The sequence below is a fragment of the Pan paniscus genome, chromosome 19 (assembly GCF_029289425.2).
Source record: "Pan paniscus chromosome 19, NHGRI_mPanPan1-v2.0_pri, whole genome shotgun sequence".
Classification (NCBI taxonomy): domain Eukaryota; kingdom Metazoa; phylum Chordata; class Mammalia; order Primates; family Hominidae; genus Pan; species Pan paniscus.
Window position 1 is genome coordinate 25343184 of NC_073268.2, and position 13431 is coordinate 25356614.

The window sequence follows — 13431 nt, forward strand, 5'->3', positions numbered from 1 at the left end:
TCTCCTTCAGCACATTTGCCCCCACCAATCTTATTGAGGGGGTGGTGACTGGCTAGCTGTCTTTCTGGGTGTCAGAATGGAGTGGAGCAGTTAAAGATTTATGTATGTATTTTGGTGGAGCGGGGGTATAACAAGAGCAGTTTCTAGAACACTCTTCCTGTCCCCTGAGCAAGAGTCCCCCAGACTGCTCAGGTATGACCTCCCACCTCCCCTCCACACACACTCTGCCCCCCTCACCCCTGCCCCCAGGACCTGAGCCTTTACAAAATGGCCGCCACCCCTCTGAGGCAGCCATTTTAGGTGCCCAGACTGTGGCCTCTCTTGGGATGGGGCTATGTCTCCATGGGAACCTCAGGCCCCCCAGCTCCCAGCTCCTTCCAAGAGGAGTGGGCAGCAGCAATGGGGGCCTTCCAGGCCTGGCTGAGGTGCCCATCACTCCCTTTTTTCTCTCAGAGACCTGGAGGGGACCAGGCCCCTCACCAACTCCCTTCCCCCAATGCCAGGGGGAGGAACAGATGGCATCTCTGGGTGTCCTTCTCCTTCCGTCTCCTTCCTTCCATTTCTGGCTCTTTCTATCTCTCCGTCACTGCATCTCTGCATCTCTGGTGCACAGAGAGGCGCGCGTATGTCCCTGCGTGTTCATGCTTGCTTGTGTGTATGTGAACACACGTGTTGTGCCTCTTTCAAGCCCATGTCTGAAGCAGGCCCATCCCACACCTCCCTCTGTTCCAATTTTCCCCTGGTTTTTATTGTATCTTCTAAAAAAAAGTTGAAATGTGTTGAGTGAGAAAAACTTGTTCCATTTTTCTGAAGGAAGAAAAGACAGGGGCAGGAGACAGAGCGAAAGGGATGAAGTCCCCAGGTGCACACCCCCAACCTCAGACCTCCTTCTCTGGGTGACTGAGGGGAGCTTCTCAGACCCAGAGAGTTGAGGTCATTCCTGACAGGTGGCCGGAAGGGTGGCAGGAACCCCCCAACCAAGGGCTCCCCTATCCTGAACAAGTTTTTGCCTCCTGCCTGTGAGACCCCTGAAGCGTTTAACCCAGCCCTCAGGGTCCAAGGGAGAAGGCAGGGAGAGAGAACTTTCTCCCCTAAGGAAGCATTTGTTCACTTATTCATCCATTCACTCGCCCATCAATTCAACAAAAATTCAATTTCTATATAGACCAAGCATTCTGAATGTGTGTGGGGAGGGGTATGAGCAAAAAAATTAATATTGTAAAGCATTTTACAGTTCCCAAGGTGTTTTAATTAAGAGTTGGCATTTATTGGAGGCTCATTCATGGAATGGATTATCCCATTTAGTATTAACAACAACCCTATGAAGGTGTAGCATAATTTATCCCATTTTACAGATGAGGAAATCAAGACCAAGAGATGTTATATAACTTGCTCAAAGCATTCAGCACTTTTTTTTTTTTTTTTGAGACAAGGTCTGGCTCTATCACCCAGGCTGGAGTGCAGTGGCGTGATCACAGCTCTCTGCAACCTCTGCCTCCTGGTCTCAAGTGATCCTCTCACCTCAGCCTCCCGAGTAGCTGGAACTACAGGCATGCGCCGCCACGCCTGGCTAATTTTTGTTTTTTAGGCAGAGGCAGGGTTTCACAATGCTGCCCAGGCTGGTCCCGAACTTGTGAGCTGAAGGGATCTGCTGGCCTCAGCCTCCCAAACTGCTGGTATTACAGGTGTGAGCCACCATGCCGGGCCCCGCATTTTTTTTTTTTTTTTTTGAGACGGAGTCTCACTCTGGCGTCCAGGCTGGAGTGCAGTGGCGCGATCTCGGCTCACTGCAAGCTCCGCCTCCCGTGTTCACGCCATTCTCCTGCCTCAGCCTCCCGAGTAGCTGGGACTACAGGCGCCCGCCACCATGCCCTACTAATTTTTTGTATTTTTAGTAGAGATGGGTTTTCACCGTGTTAGCCAGGATGGTCTCGATCTCCTGACCTCGTGATCCACCCGCTTCGGCCTCCCAAAGTGCTGGGATTACAGGCGTGAGCCACCATGCCTGGCTGGGACCAACATTTTTTTAAGTTGGCAATGGGGTTGGCCAGGAATCAGAAGCTCAGAGCATGGGCATGTAATTGAAATATCACAGAGCCAGGAGACTCCAGGAAAAAGGCTACTAGTCAGGATTGAGGACCCTGCTTCAGTAAAGGGATTGCAAAGCCTTGGAGGCTGTGCCCAAACTTGGTGGAGGCTGGCCAGCACTCCTGAGTCTCTGCCCTACCTGAAGCCCATCCTTTGGCCTCTTTCTCTGCCATGCCCAGAATCTCCCCACCACGACTATCTGCCAGAGATGGGATTCGCCTTGCAGACCCAGGATTCGTGAATGAAGGGAAGCATGGTAGGCTTATTTTTAGAGACCACTGAGGCAGATTGTGGGCTTATAAGTGGAGTACTGGCCTGTGGGTCAAGTGCCTGAATTCTAGGCCCAGTTCTGTGTTTCCCCTGTGTGTTCCTAGGCAGGTCAGTTTCCCTCCATGGGCCTCTGTAAGATGAGGAGTTGGAGAGGTACATTCTCAGGCTACTTTCAACTCCCGGCCAAGTGACTCAAGAGTCCCAGGCAGCACCAGCACCCCTATCTCCAAGGCCTCCTGATGTGTGTCTCTATTTAGAACTTAATCCAACCTACCCAACATCAGATCAGTGTCTTACCAGCCCAAGGTCCCTGGGGAGCCTCCTAGAGGGAGAGAGCCCTGCCCACCCAGATTGAGGGTAAAGGCCTCCCCGTGCTCATTTTTGTACCACCACAGTGCTTGGCACATGGTAGACATCAAAATGTGTGTGCTGAAAGTATAATTGAAGTTGTGTATATATGTCAGCTAGAGTGTCTGGAGGGGCAGAAATGTGGGTCTAAAACATACAAATGCTCCAAATGGGGTGTGGGCAAGGGTCTGTCTACACCAGGCTGTGATTATCTGCTCACATACATGTGTCTATCTGAGTAGGGGTATGTTATCTATTTTTCTACACCACAGGGTGAGGAACAGGTATATGTGTGCATGTGTATGCATCCGTGTGTGTGTGTATGTGTGTGTGCATGAGTGTGTGTGTGTGTCCAAAGCCACCTCTTCAACCTGTGCCATTTGTATCTGTGTCTGGCCCAATGAGAGTGTTGAAAGGTGAGCCACAAGATAAAACAGCAACTTCCTACCTTCCTTATCAAGACAGCTGTCTGACCTACCTCCCCTTGGCCACTCTTGGGATTACTGGGGTTGGCTTCAGTATTTTCAGATTTTTCAGAAGGGGAGGAGAATGCTTGAGTCTCATCCAGGAACTTAGGCAGTTCTCAGCACTGCCTGCTCCTCCTCCCTCAAATAACCAAGTCTGAAGACCAGGAGAGAAAGCCGCTGGTGGACTGGTCACCTGTCTGGCAGTGGGAGGAGGAGAGTGAGAGGTTTCTAGGTTAGGAATCCAGACTTAGACCCTCCCCTCCACCCCCAGATGGGTGGTGCACAGGCTCATCTCGCGGCCCCTCCCCACTCCACCCTAACATGGATACGCCCCCAACAACCAAGGAAAGATCTCCCATCGGCTGACTCCACAGATACACACATGTCCCCACAGACACACACACGCCCATGCAGAGGCACAGACATCCAGGCACATCTTTCCCTTTCTCTGTCTTTCCCTTGGTTTGAATTTCGTTTAGCCACATATGTTGTGTGTGCGTGAGGGTGGGTGGGGGAGGGGCAGACAGGGATGAGGGATGGCATGGTGCCAACATCTACCTATGGGGCTCGGGCCAGGGACGCCCCTTACAGCCATCCTGGGAGGGGGTCTCAGCTGTCCCTTTGTGGCCAAGGGGACCCTCCTGGGGAGTGGGGGCAAGCACAGAGGTCCTTTCTCCCCAACCCGGGGTCTGGTCCCTGACCCACCTTGGGGGCCTGCAGGGGAGGAAATGGACAGAGCGGGACCCTGAGGGAGCATAGAATTGGCCACCACGAGCCCCCAGTGTCCAGCCTTGCCACCCCATTGTTCCCGTTTGGGGGTCTCTATATACAGGGGGGCAACTCCTCCCACCTTCCTCTCAATCCCTGCTTTCCCTGCGTTGGGCGGGGAGGGGAGGGCGGCAGAAATATTTATTTATTTCCTTTATTTATTTAATTTTTTTTTTTTTTTTGGAGTAGAGAGTGACAGATGGCGGCGGGTCCCGGGGGAGCCGGCTCTCCCCCAGTGCAGACGCATGCCAATCACCGTCTCTCATGTGATAGCTGCTGCCCGTGACGTGCCAAGCCCATATGGCCTGGCATAGAGGCTGGTACCCCGCCTGGTAGAGATGCCACACTCGCTCCGCGGTTCGCATGGCGCTCTGAAGACGCCGGCGCCCGCCGCCTTGAGGAGCCGCTGCCCCCGCTCCCTGAAGATGGGGGAACAATGAAATAAGCGAGAAGATCCCTCTTCTCCCCCCTCTCTCTCTTGCCCCCTCCCCCCCTCCCCTCCCCTCTCCCCTTGACTCCTCTCCGAGGTAAGTTGTCCGAAAGGGAGCGAGATCTGACCCGCCGGTTGGGAGGAGGGGCGGCAGCTTCGGCCGACAGGAGGGTCCTCAAATACCTCCTTCCTGGGATGATGCCCCCCTCATTGGGTGGGCATCGGAGGCGCCCCAGGTTCTCTCTCCCTTAGGGGCTGCAGCCCAGGGGGCTGCAGAGGAGGTGTCTCTGCCTGCGATGGGCTCGGTGGGGGGGAAGGCAGGATCACGGAGGGGGATATGCGAAGAGGCCGAGACGGAGGACCCCTCCATGGTTGTCCCAAAAAGCCTGCCACCTTTCCCCACCACCGAAAAAAGGGAAGCAAACAAACAAATTTGGATTTTTCCCCCATCAATCCCAAAATACAACGAGATCTGAAGAGCCTTGTGGGAGGGAGTCAGCTTGAAGGGGGAAGGGGGTCCCTGACCGCAGAGGGGACGGACTGGGCTCGCTTCTCTGAGTCTCCTCCCCACGCCCCGCTTCTTCAGTCCTCGCCGCCCAGAGCCGGCTCCGGGAGCTGGGGACGCATCGGCTAGAGGAGACGATCCTCCCGCCTCTGGAATTGGGGGTGCGGGGGTGGGGGCCGAGCAAGGGGCGGCGCGCAGCCAAGTTGCAAATTGGATTAGGGAGCGTGGGGGTGAGAGCCACGGGAGGGGTGAGGGAGCTGGGCCGGGGGGCCCGGGCCGCGAGAGCGCGGAGCGGGGCAGCTGTCCCCACCGGTGGCCGACCAGCCTCTCTCCACCGCCAGGAGAGAACGGGCTTTCAGGGCGAGCGCGCCGCCTCCCCTGGCAAAGATATCTGGTCCCTAAAACCCCCCACCCGGTCCCCGCCCTGACCCTGAGAAGAAGCAGGCACGGGGAGCAGCCCCCCATTCAAGCGAGGGGCGGAGCCGGGGCCCAGCGCCGGGGAGAGGGCCTGGGCCGAGATCCCAGGCCGGCAGCCGGGTAGGGCTGGGCCGGCTCTGGGCGGGGCAGGCGGCGGAGGTGGGCATCCAGGGTAGCCTAGGCAGGAGCCCGCACGATACTCGGGGGTGGAGGAGGGTTGTGGGGGGGCGTCGGTACCCCAGCGCGCCCCTCACTTTGTGCTGTCTGTCTCCCCTTCCCGCCCGCGGGGCGCCCTCAGGCACCATGCTGACCCGCCTGTTCAGCGAGCCCGGCCTTCTCTCGGACGTGCCCAAGTTCGCCAGCTGGGGCGACGGCGAAGACGACGAGCCGAGGAGCGACAAGGGCGACGCGCCGCCACCGCCACCGCCTGCGCCCGGGCCAGGGGCTCCGGGGCCAGCCCGGGCGGCCAAGCCAGTCCCTCTCCGTGGAGAAGAGGGGACGGAGGCCACGTTGGCCGAGGTCAAGGAGGAAGGCGAGCTGGGGGGAGAGGAGGAGGAGGAAGAGGAGGAGGAAGAAGGACTGGACGAGGCGGAGGGCGAGCGGCCCAAGAAGCGCGGGCCCAAGAAGCGCAAGATGACCAAGGCGCGCTTGGAGCGCTCCAAGCTTCGGAGGCAGAAGGCGAACGCGCGGGAGCGCAACCGCATGCACGACCTGAACGCAGCCCTGGACAACCTGCGCAAGGTGGTGCCCTGCTACTCCAAGACGCAGAAGCTGTCCAAGATCGAGACGCTGCGCCTAGCCAAGAACTATATCTGGGCGCTCTCGGAGATCCTGCGCTCCGGCAAGCGGCCAGACCTAGTGTCCTACGTGCAGACTCTGTGCAAGGGTCTGTCGCAGCCCACCACCAATCTGGTGGCCGGCTGTCTGCAGCTCAACTCTCGCAACTTCCTCACGGAGCAAGGCGCCGACGGTGCCGGCCGCTTCCACGGCTCGGGCGGCCCGTTCGCCATGCACCCCTACCCGTACCCGTGCTCGCGCCTGGCGGGCGCACAGTGCCAGGCGGCCGGCGGCCTGGGCGGCGGCGCGGCGCACGCCCTGCGGACCCACGGCTACTGCGCCGCCTACGAGACGCTGTATGCGGCGGCAGGCGGTGGCGGCGCGAGCCCGGACTACAACAGCTCCGAGTACGAGGGCCCGCTCAGCCCCCCGCTCTGTCTCAATGGCAACTTCTCACTCAAGCAGGACTCCTCGCCCGACCACGAGAAAAGCTACCACTACTCTATGCACTACTCGGCGCTGCCCGGTTCGCGGCCCACGGGCCACGGGCTAGTCTTCGGCTCGTCGGCTGTGCGCGGGGGCGTCCACTCGGAGAATCTCTTGTCTTACGATATGCACCTTCACCACGACCGGGGCCCCATGTACGAGGAGCTCAATGCGTTTTTTCATAACTGAGACTTCGCGCCGGCTCCCTTCTTTTTCTTTTGCCTTTGCCCGCCCCCCTGTCCCCAGCCCCCAGAGCGCAGGGACACCCCCACCTACCCCGGCGCCGGGCGCGGGGAGCGGGCCACCGGTCCTGCTGCTCTCCTGGGGCAGCGCAGTCCTGTTACCTGTGGGTGGCCTGTCCCAGGGGCCTCGCTTCCCCCAGGGGACTCGCCTTCTCTCTCCCCAAGGGGTTCCCTCCTCCTCTCTCCCAAGGAGTGCTTCTCCAGGGACCTCTCTCCGGGGGCTCCCTGGAGGCACCCCTCCCCCATTCCCAATATCTTCGCTGAGGTTTCCTCCTCCCCCTCCTCCCTGCAGGCCCAAGGCGTTGGTAAGGGGGCAGCTGAGCAATGGAACGCGTTTCCCCCTCTCATTATTATTTTAAAAACAGACACCCAGCTGCCGAGGCAAAAAGGAGCCAGGCGCTCCCTCTTTCTTGAAGAGGGTAGAAGTCAGGGCGCCGGAGCCCGGGCCTGGAACGCCCTCACCCCCAACCTCCAGTCTCCGCGTTTTGCGATTTTAATTTTGGCGGGAGGGGAAGTGGATTGAGAGGAAAGAGAGAGGCCAAGACAATTTGTAACTAGAATCCGTTTTTCCCTTTTCCTTTTTTTAAACAAACAAACATACAAAAAAAAAAAAAAAAAAAAAAAAAAAGCTAAGAGGCGACGGAAGCCGAACGCAGAGTCCGGATCGGAGAGAAAACGCAGTAAGGACTTTTAGAAGCAATAAAAGGCAAAAAAAACAAAAAACAAAAAAACAAACAAAAAAAAAACCACTACTACCAATAATCAAAGACACAAATATCTATGCAAGGAGGCTCCACTGAGCCTCGCGGCCCGGCCCGGCCCCGGGATGCCCCGCCCGGCCTGCGGGCCGCCCCGCCCGAGCGCGGATCTGTGCACTTTGGTGAAGTGGGGGCCCGCGCCGCCCCCTCCCCCTCCCCAGGTTCTTACAATCAGTGACTCGGAGATTTGGGGCCCCAGTGCCACTGCCCTCCCCCGCCCCGTCCCCGTTGTGCGTCATGCTGTTTTTTAAAAACCTGTTTCCAAATTTGTATGGAATGGCAAACTGTTGGGGGGTCGGTTTGGGGAGGGAGGGTTTGCATGAAAGACACACGCACAACACACCGCACGCACAAGCAGGCCCGGCGCCGGCGTCCGGGGGGCAGAAGGAGGTGAGCTCACCGGCTCCTCCTCCCCGCGGCCATTCTGTCCCCTCCTGGGGTGAGGGGTGGGGATGGAGACCTGGGGGCAGCCCCACCCCTGCCCGGACTGTGCCTCGGTGGGTGCCAGGCGCCCGGCGATTTCCGGTGTCTGGAGAGAGTATTTTTTGGTCCAAGGAGTCCTCCTGGCTTTAGCTGGTGGGTGGGCGGGGAGAGGTCTGAGGGCTCCTACTGGAGGTTCCCCCAAAAAGGGGCAAAAGGAGACCCTCTGCCCACCGGAGGCAGGGGATCAGGCATCCAAATACACGATGCAAAAATGCAAACCCACAGGCGACACACCCACACACTCACCCACACACACGCAATTTTACCTTCCTCTTGTAGCGAAGATGAAACTCCCGTCGGACACCCGAAGTGCATTGCGTGTTTCTGTTCAGTTTAATGACGATTAATAAATATTTATGTAAATGAGATGCAAAGCCGGACCGGTTTCTCACGGTGGCCTCATTTCATTGAGGGGGGAGAGAAGGTTTGAGCTGGGGCTGGGGTGATGAAGGCAGAGTGTCAAGTGACTGTGCAGAGGCCAAACAGAGGGACCCTGGACATTCTTGGGTAGTATTCTCTCCCTAACCACCCCCCATACACCCACTGGGCTATACTAGCTACCCCTCCCAGACCCAACCCAGGCTCGCACCTTCCCAGCACTAAAGCACTGATATCCTTACACTTCTTCATTCCTGAACATGCACAGGCACCTCCCTTGAAAACAAAATACCTTTTCATCACTGAAAAATGATCAAGTTGGGAACAGCCGGTCATTTTACAACTCTCTGCCCACTGTTGCAAAAAGCAAGTGGGCAGAGACAAAGAGACAACCATTTGAATCAGACAGGGGTATTTTTAAACAAAACAAAACAAAACAAAACAAAACATTATAAGGTCATGAAGATGAAATATTAATGAGGGAGGCCCCTTTTTCATCTTAAAATTGTATTTCGGTGGACTCAGGGGAATCGGCCATTTTGGTCTCAGGAATGTTGACATGTTTAGGGGTGTGGACAAGGTTGGAGGAACACCCCTAGAGGTCTGTGAGGTGGCTGAGTCTGGGCGTCCACCCAGTAGAGAGGAGCCTAACCATGTACTCCCTGGGACAGGGCAGCAGGCGCCCACCCAGTCCAAATCTGGGCTGATTTCTTCCTGTCTGGTACAGTTCTGAACAGAGGGAACCCTAAGGGCTTAGAAGGGAGGAAGGGCACTGGGTGAGCATCTCCTGCTCAGAAAATGTGGCCTCACAATTCTTTTTTCTCTGAACCTGAGAGGCAGGGGCAGCTCTTAACTGACTTCTCTGATAGAGTCCCTCCTACTCCCCCTGCTCAGCCCTCAGTGCATGCTGTAGCCCTAGAATATTTGAAGAGGGTTCTGAGCCCCAAAGACTCCCATCCTAAAGCCTGAACACATTTAGGAGTCCCCCAAAGAAGCTGTTTCTGATGCTGCTCATTTAAATGATTTCTCCAAACACTGTGACTCATTTTAGGGCTGAAATGGGGTTTGTAGTGTTGGGGTTGAGGATTAAGGTCAGGCATGCAAAGGCTTTTAAAGATTGGGTCCAAGAACCCAAAATAATATCTCCCTGACAAGCAGGAAAGGGAAAGATTGTTGAAGAAGGAAGTCCTATATATTGAACGGTGGATCAAATTATACTCTGAACTTGAGCTCATTGCATCCCCTAAATGTCTGTCCTCAAACCTCTTCTGTCCCCCAGTAGAAAGAATACCCTCCCGGTGGTCAGGACAGCTGTCGGCAGAGGCGCCAAGGCCAGGAGCTGTCCACTGTGGCGTGCTGACCCTCGTCTAGTGTCTTTTCTTCTGGCTGCAGAGGGAGGTCCATTTGCCTGACCCAGGGGAACATGGAGCAGGAGGCCCTTTCCAATGCTGCACTGGAATTCTCCAGCAGTTTTCAGAACATTTACCAGCATTCTTTCAAAATTTCACTGCCTTCTCTGGAATTCTCCCGGCATCGCCTCTCTAGAGTGAGATCACAGACTAGGGCCTTCATCCCCCGGATGTGTCCCTGTCTTCAGCATCTTATAAACCTCTGAATCACTCCTATTCATGGAAGAAAGGAGTTGGCCCATCTTCCTTCCCCCTCACTTATTGCAGGGAGTGTAGAGCAAGGCACATATCCCAGATCCTAACCTGCAAAAGTCTGATCTGCACTCATGGCGTGGGGCAAGTCCTGGCAGGGGCAACTGCAGAGAAAAGGAACTTGGCACTTATCCCGAGGCCTGATTCTTATCCTGCCCTGAGAACAAGGTTAATTGGGCTTCTCCCCTACTCAGTCAGTTTCCTAGAACCCACTCAGAAGTCCAGAGCTGGGCGGGATCCAGGTGGCTTGGGGCCTGAAGCAAAGGACCCCTCCATGTGGCTCTCCTGGCCAGACCACAGACTTCTTTCTATGCATTGTTCTTCAGCTACCCTACGTGGCTCAATTCTGTTTTTGAAGCCAGATTCCAGACCTTTTAGAAAGATGCTGATGACTCTTGGGCCTCTGTGAGCTGTGATCACATTGGGTGGGGGTGCACAGGTCCCTTTTGGGACAGAAATCCCCCCGAGTGACTCAGCTTCTGGTGAATCCTGGCATCCACACCAGTCGCCCCTTTCCCGATTTCTGACCCTTCCCCCCACATTCCCTGCACTCTGGCTGGCTCTAGCCTCTCATCACCCTCCTCCCCAGTGCTCAACTTCCCTGGCAAGATGGTGTGATGAGCAGGAGAAGAAGATGTGCGCGGACAAGCGGCCCCAAACGTCCCCTCGCAGGTCTCTTTCTCTTGCTTGCTCTCCCGCCTGCGCACACACACCCAGAGATGCTCCAAGAACAGAAGCAGGGGAGGGAGGAGGAAAGGGGCCAGCGCTGTGCCTGGCCTGGGGAGAAGGCACAGAGAGGACGCCCTTCTTGCCCTAGCCTCAGCGGCAGGATCTCCAAGCGCCCACCAGCCGGCTCAGCTCAACCCCTGGGCCGCTGAACCCAACGGCTGGATCCAAGTTCAATCAGGAGGACATCTTCCTCTTGATTTTCCAGACCCCATTCCAAGTCCAGCATTTGGAAGATGACAGAGAAAAAGAGGTATCTCCAAGTCCAGGCCATTTGCCCATCTGGCGGGAAAGGGAAGGAAAGCAGTTACTCCCTGTCCCTTCACTGTTGAGCTCCATTCCTGTCCCTTCATTGTTGAGCTGCGTTCCAGCCATGGCTCGGACAGTGAGCTATGGACCCCCAGTGAACCCCCAGCCCTGATTTTGTGACTCGGGGAGACAGCCCGATAAATCACTGGGGGACACCGACCCCCATGAGGATCAGTGGCAGGAAAACCCTGACACTCTGGAAGCTCCACGGGGCTGTGCCTGCTTCTCTTTTTCCCTTTCATGGGAAAGTCCACAAGCTGGTGGATACAAGAATTTCTGGGCAGAGGTCAGAGATTTCGTTCTCTCTTGGCAACCTTTGCTTCCTCCTCTTCCCCAGAATCATTGACAGGAATTCACCTGCTCTGAGGAGAGCCATTGATTTCAGGGGGGATTGAGACTAAGGTATGGTTCTAGATTCTGCAGTTTAGTCCTTAAGGCATCTGAGGAGAAAGAGAAGGCAGAAGCCAGGACTGAGCAGCTTTAGCCTGACCTACCCTCCCAACCCCTCCATGACAACAGAGGGGCAGCGCGGAGGGACTGCATCTGACCTGCTCCAGTGTGCTCAAAGGAGGATGCTGCTTTTTGCGAAAAGTGGGAGGGGCAGATGGGCCTCTGCTGTCAGAACAGGCTCCCCAACTCACAGCCCAAGACACTGTCATTTTTCCATCCTTCAGGGCTGGGATACCCAGGCGCTGGCCACGGGGCCAGAGCAGAAATGACACCTGAACTGTGAGAAACCTTAAAACCCTGCCCCGGTTCTGAATCCTGAAGCAGCTTCTGCCTTTCTGTCCTGCAGTTTAAAAATTCTCGACAAAGTTTCCCTGGGTGAGAAGTGGTAAGAAAGGGCGCAGCTGCCTTGGGAGGGCTGTTCTGCTCTGGAAACTTTCTCCAACCTAAAGCACTGGGACAGGGGCGCCAGCCCTGGGAGTGTGGACGCGAGAAGAAGGCCAAGACCAGGGCTGGGTTCACAGGAAGGAGGGCAACGGATTTCAGGAGGGAGATGCGAGGAGCGGAGTCACCTTAGTTCCCTAGGGCAGGGAAGGGAAGCCGGGGCCCTCCGAGGGGAGGAGAAGAGGGAACCTCTAGGCGCCGGCCATGCCCAGGGAGCTGGGGCACAGCGTTGGGTGGAGACGCTGCCCAGATGTGAGCCAGGGTATGGCTCTAGCGCAGCCAACTCTCCTGCCCGCTCCAGCGCGGGAGCGCAGCGAGGTCTCCCCGCGCTGACAGGGGCTGCGGAGTTCCATACCAGAGTGTGTGTCTGGTGTTCGGGTATTTAAACCTCTCTCCCAGCCTCTGTCAGTATCTGTCTGTGTCTCATTCCTCTTTTCGGAATTAATTGAATTAGGAACGGGTCTTTCCGGGTCTTTTCCGCCTCCCGCCTGAGGCTGAGCTGGCCAGGAGGCCAAGGCTGCGAGGTCAGGTCCCACGGGGTCGCGGGAACCCCCGAACCCCTTTGGGGACCTGCATGCCAGTTCCTACTCTTAGCCAAGTCTTCACCAAGGGCACAGCTGGGCGGGGTCTGGGCAGTTCGCCCGGTTTGGGACATCTGTTCTCGCCAGAGTCGCATTAAAAGCAAGGGGTGGGGGTGGGGGGCTCAGAACCAACCCCTCAAGCCTGAGCCGGTGCCCCCTTTCTTGAACGCAGGCGGAGGCAGGAGGGCACAACGGACTCACATAGTTTTTTCCTTCTCCCTTGGGAACAGCCCGAGAATGGGAGTGAGGGCACTGGGGCTTTCTCTCTTCCCTTCATCTCTCCCACTTCCCAATCAGATGCCACATCCAGCCTCAGTCTTGGAGGACAGCAGGGTACCCCTGCCCCCAGGAGCCGCAGGGGAGCCCCTGGAGGGGCCCGCGCCGGGAATACCGCGGAGGCTGCCGGCCGGCCGGGCGCAGAGCGGATCCCGCTTGCAGCGAACTCGCGCTCGGCCGGGCTCCCAGGCCGAGGCTGGGGCGCGGCGCAGCGGGAGGGTTAAAAACAACTCAATTAAAATATCAAAAACATTTGGGTTTATATGGAGTGGAGAGCGGTGCTTTAAAAAATATATCGGAAGAACCACAAAGAGCCAAAGCAAAACCAAACCAAAATCCTTAACTACTGATAATCTTGTAGAAAAAGACAGAAAAATCCCGCAGACACTTCTCCCTGGTACCACCACGGAAAAACTCCCTCCTGGCCAACCCCAGCGCCCGGACGCCCCTTCACCACCCCAGAGCCCTGGCGCTGAGCCCAGGTCGCCCCCTGCCCACCCTTCGCTCGCGCGTTGGTGCCAGTCTGTGCCACTCAGCCGGTGCCCGGTGCCCGGTGCCAGGCGCGGGGGG

The 13431-nt window shown here is 56.8% G+C and overlaps 1 protein-coding gene across 2 annotated transcripts; it reads left to right on the forward strand.

Annotated features, from left to right (window-relative positions):
- Nucleotides 1-3769: 3769 nt before the first annotated feature.
- NEUROD2 (neuronal differentiation 2) lies at nt 3770-8419 on the forward strand. Of its 2 annotated transcripts, none has more exons than XM_034941962.4 (2): nt 3770-4468; nt 5592-8419. In XM_034941962.4, exon 2 carries the CDS (start codon nt 5597-5599, stop codon nt 6743-6745), a length of 1149 nt encoding a protein of 382 aa, XP_034797853.1. In that variant the 5' UTR covers nt 3770-4468; nt 5592-5596; the 3' UTR covers nt 6746-8419. The 2 variants fall into 2 exon arrangements, with proteins under 2 accessions (XP_034797853.1, XP_008955064.2); XM_008956816.6 differs by lacking the exon at nt 3770-4468 and adding an exon at nt 5131-5413.
- The last annotated feature ends 5012 nt before the right edge of the window (nt 8420-13431 follow it).

Excerpts from the sequence above, each read along its gene's own strand:
- NEUROD2 (XM_034941962.4), top strand. The coding sequence starts at position 5,597 with ATGCTGACCCGCCTGTTCAGCGAGCCCGGCCTTCTCTCGGACGTGCCC.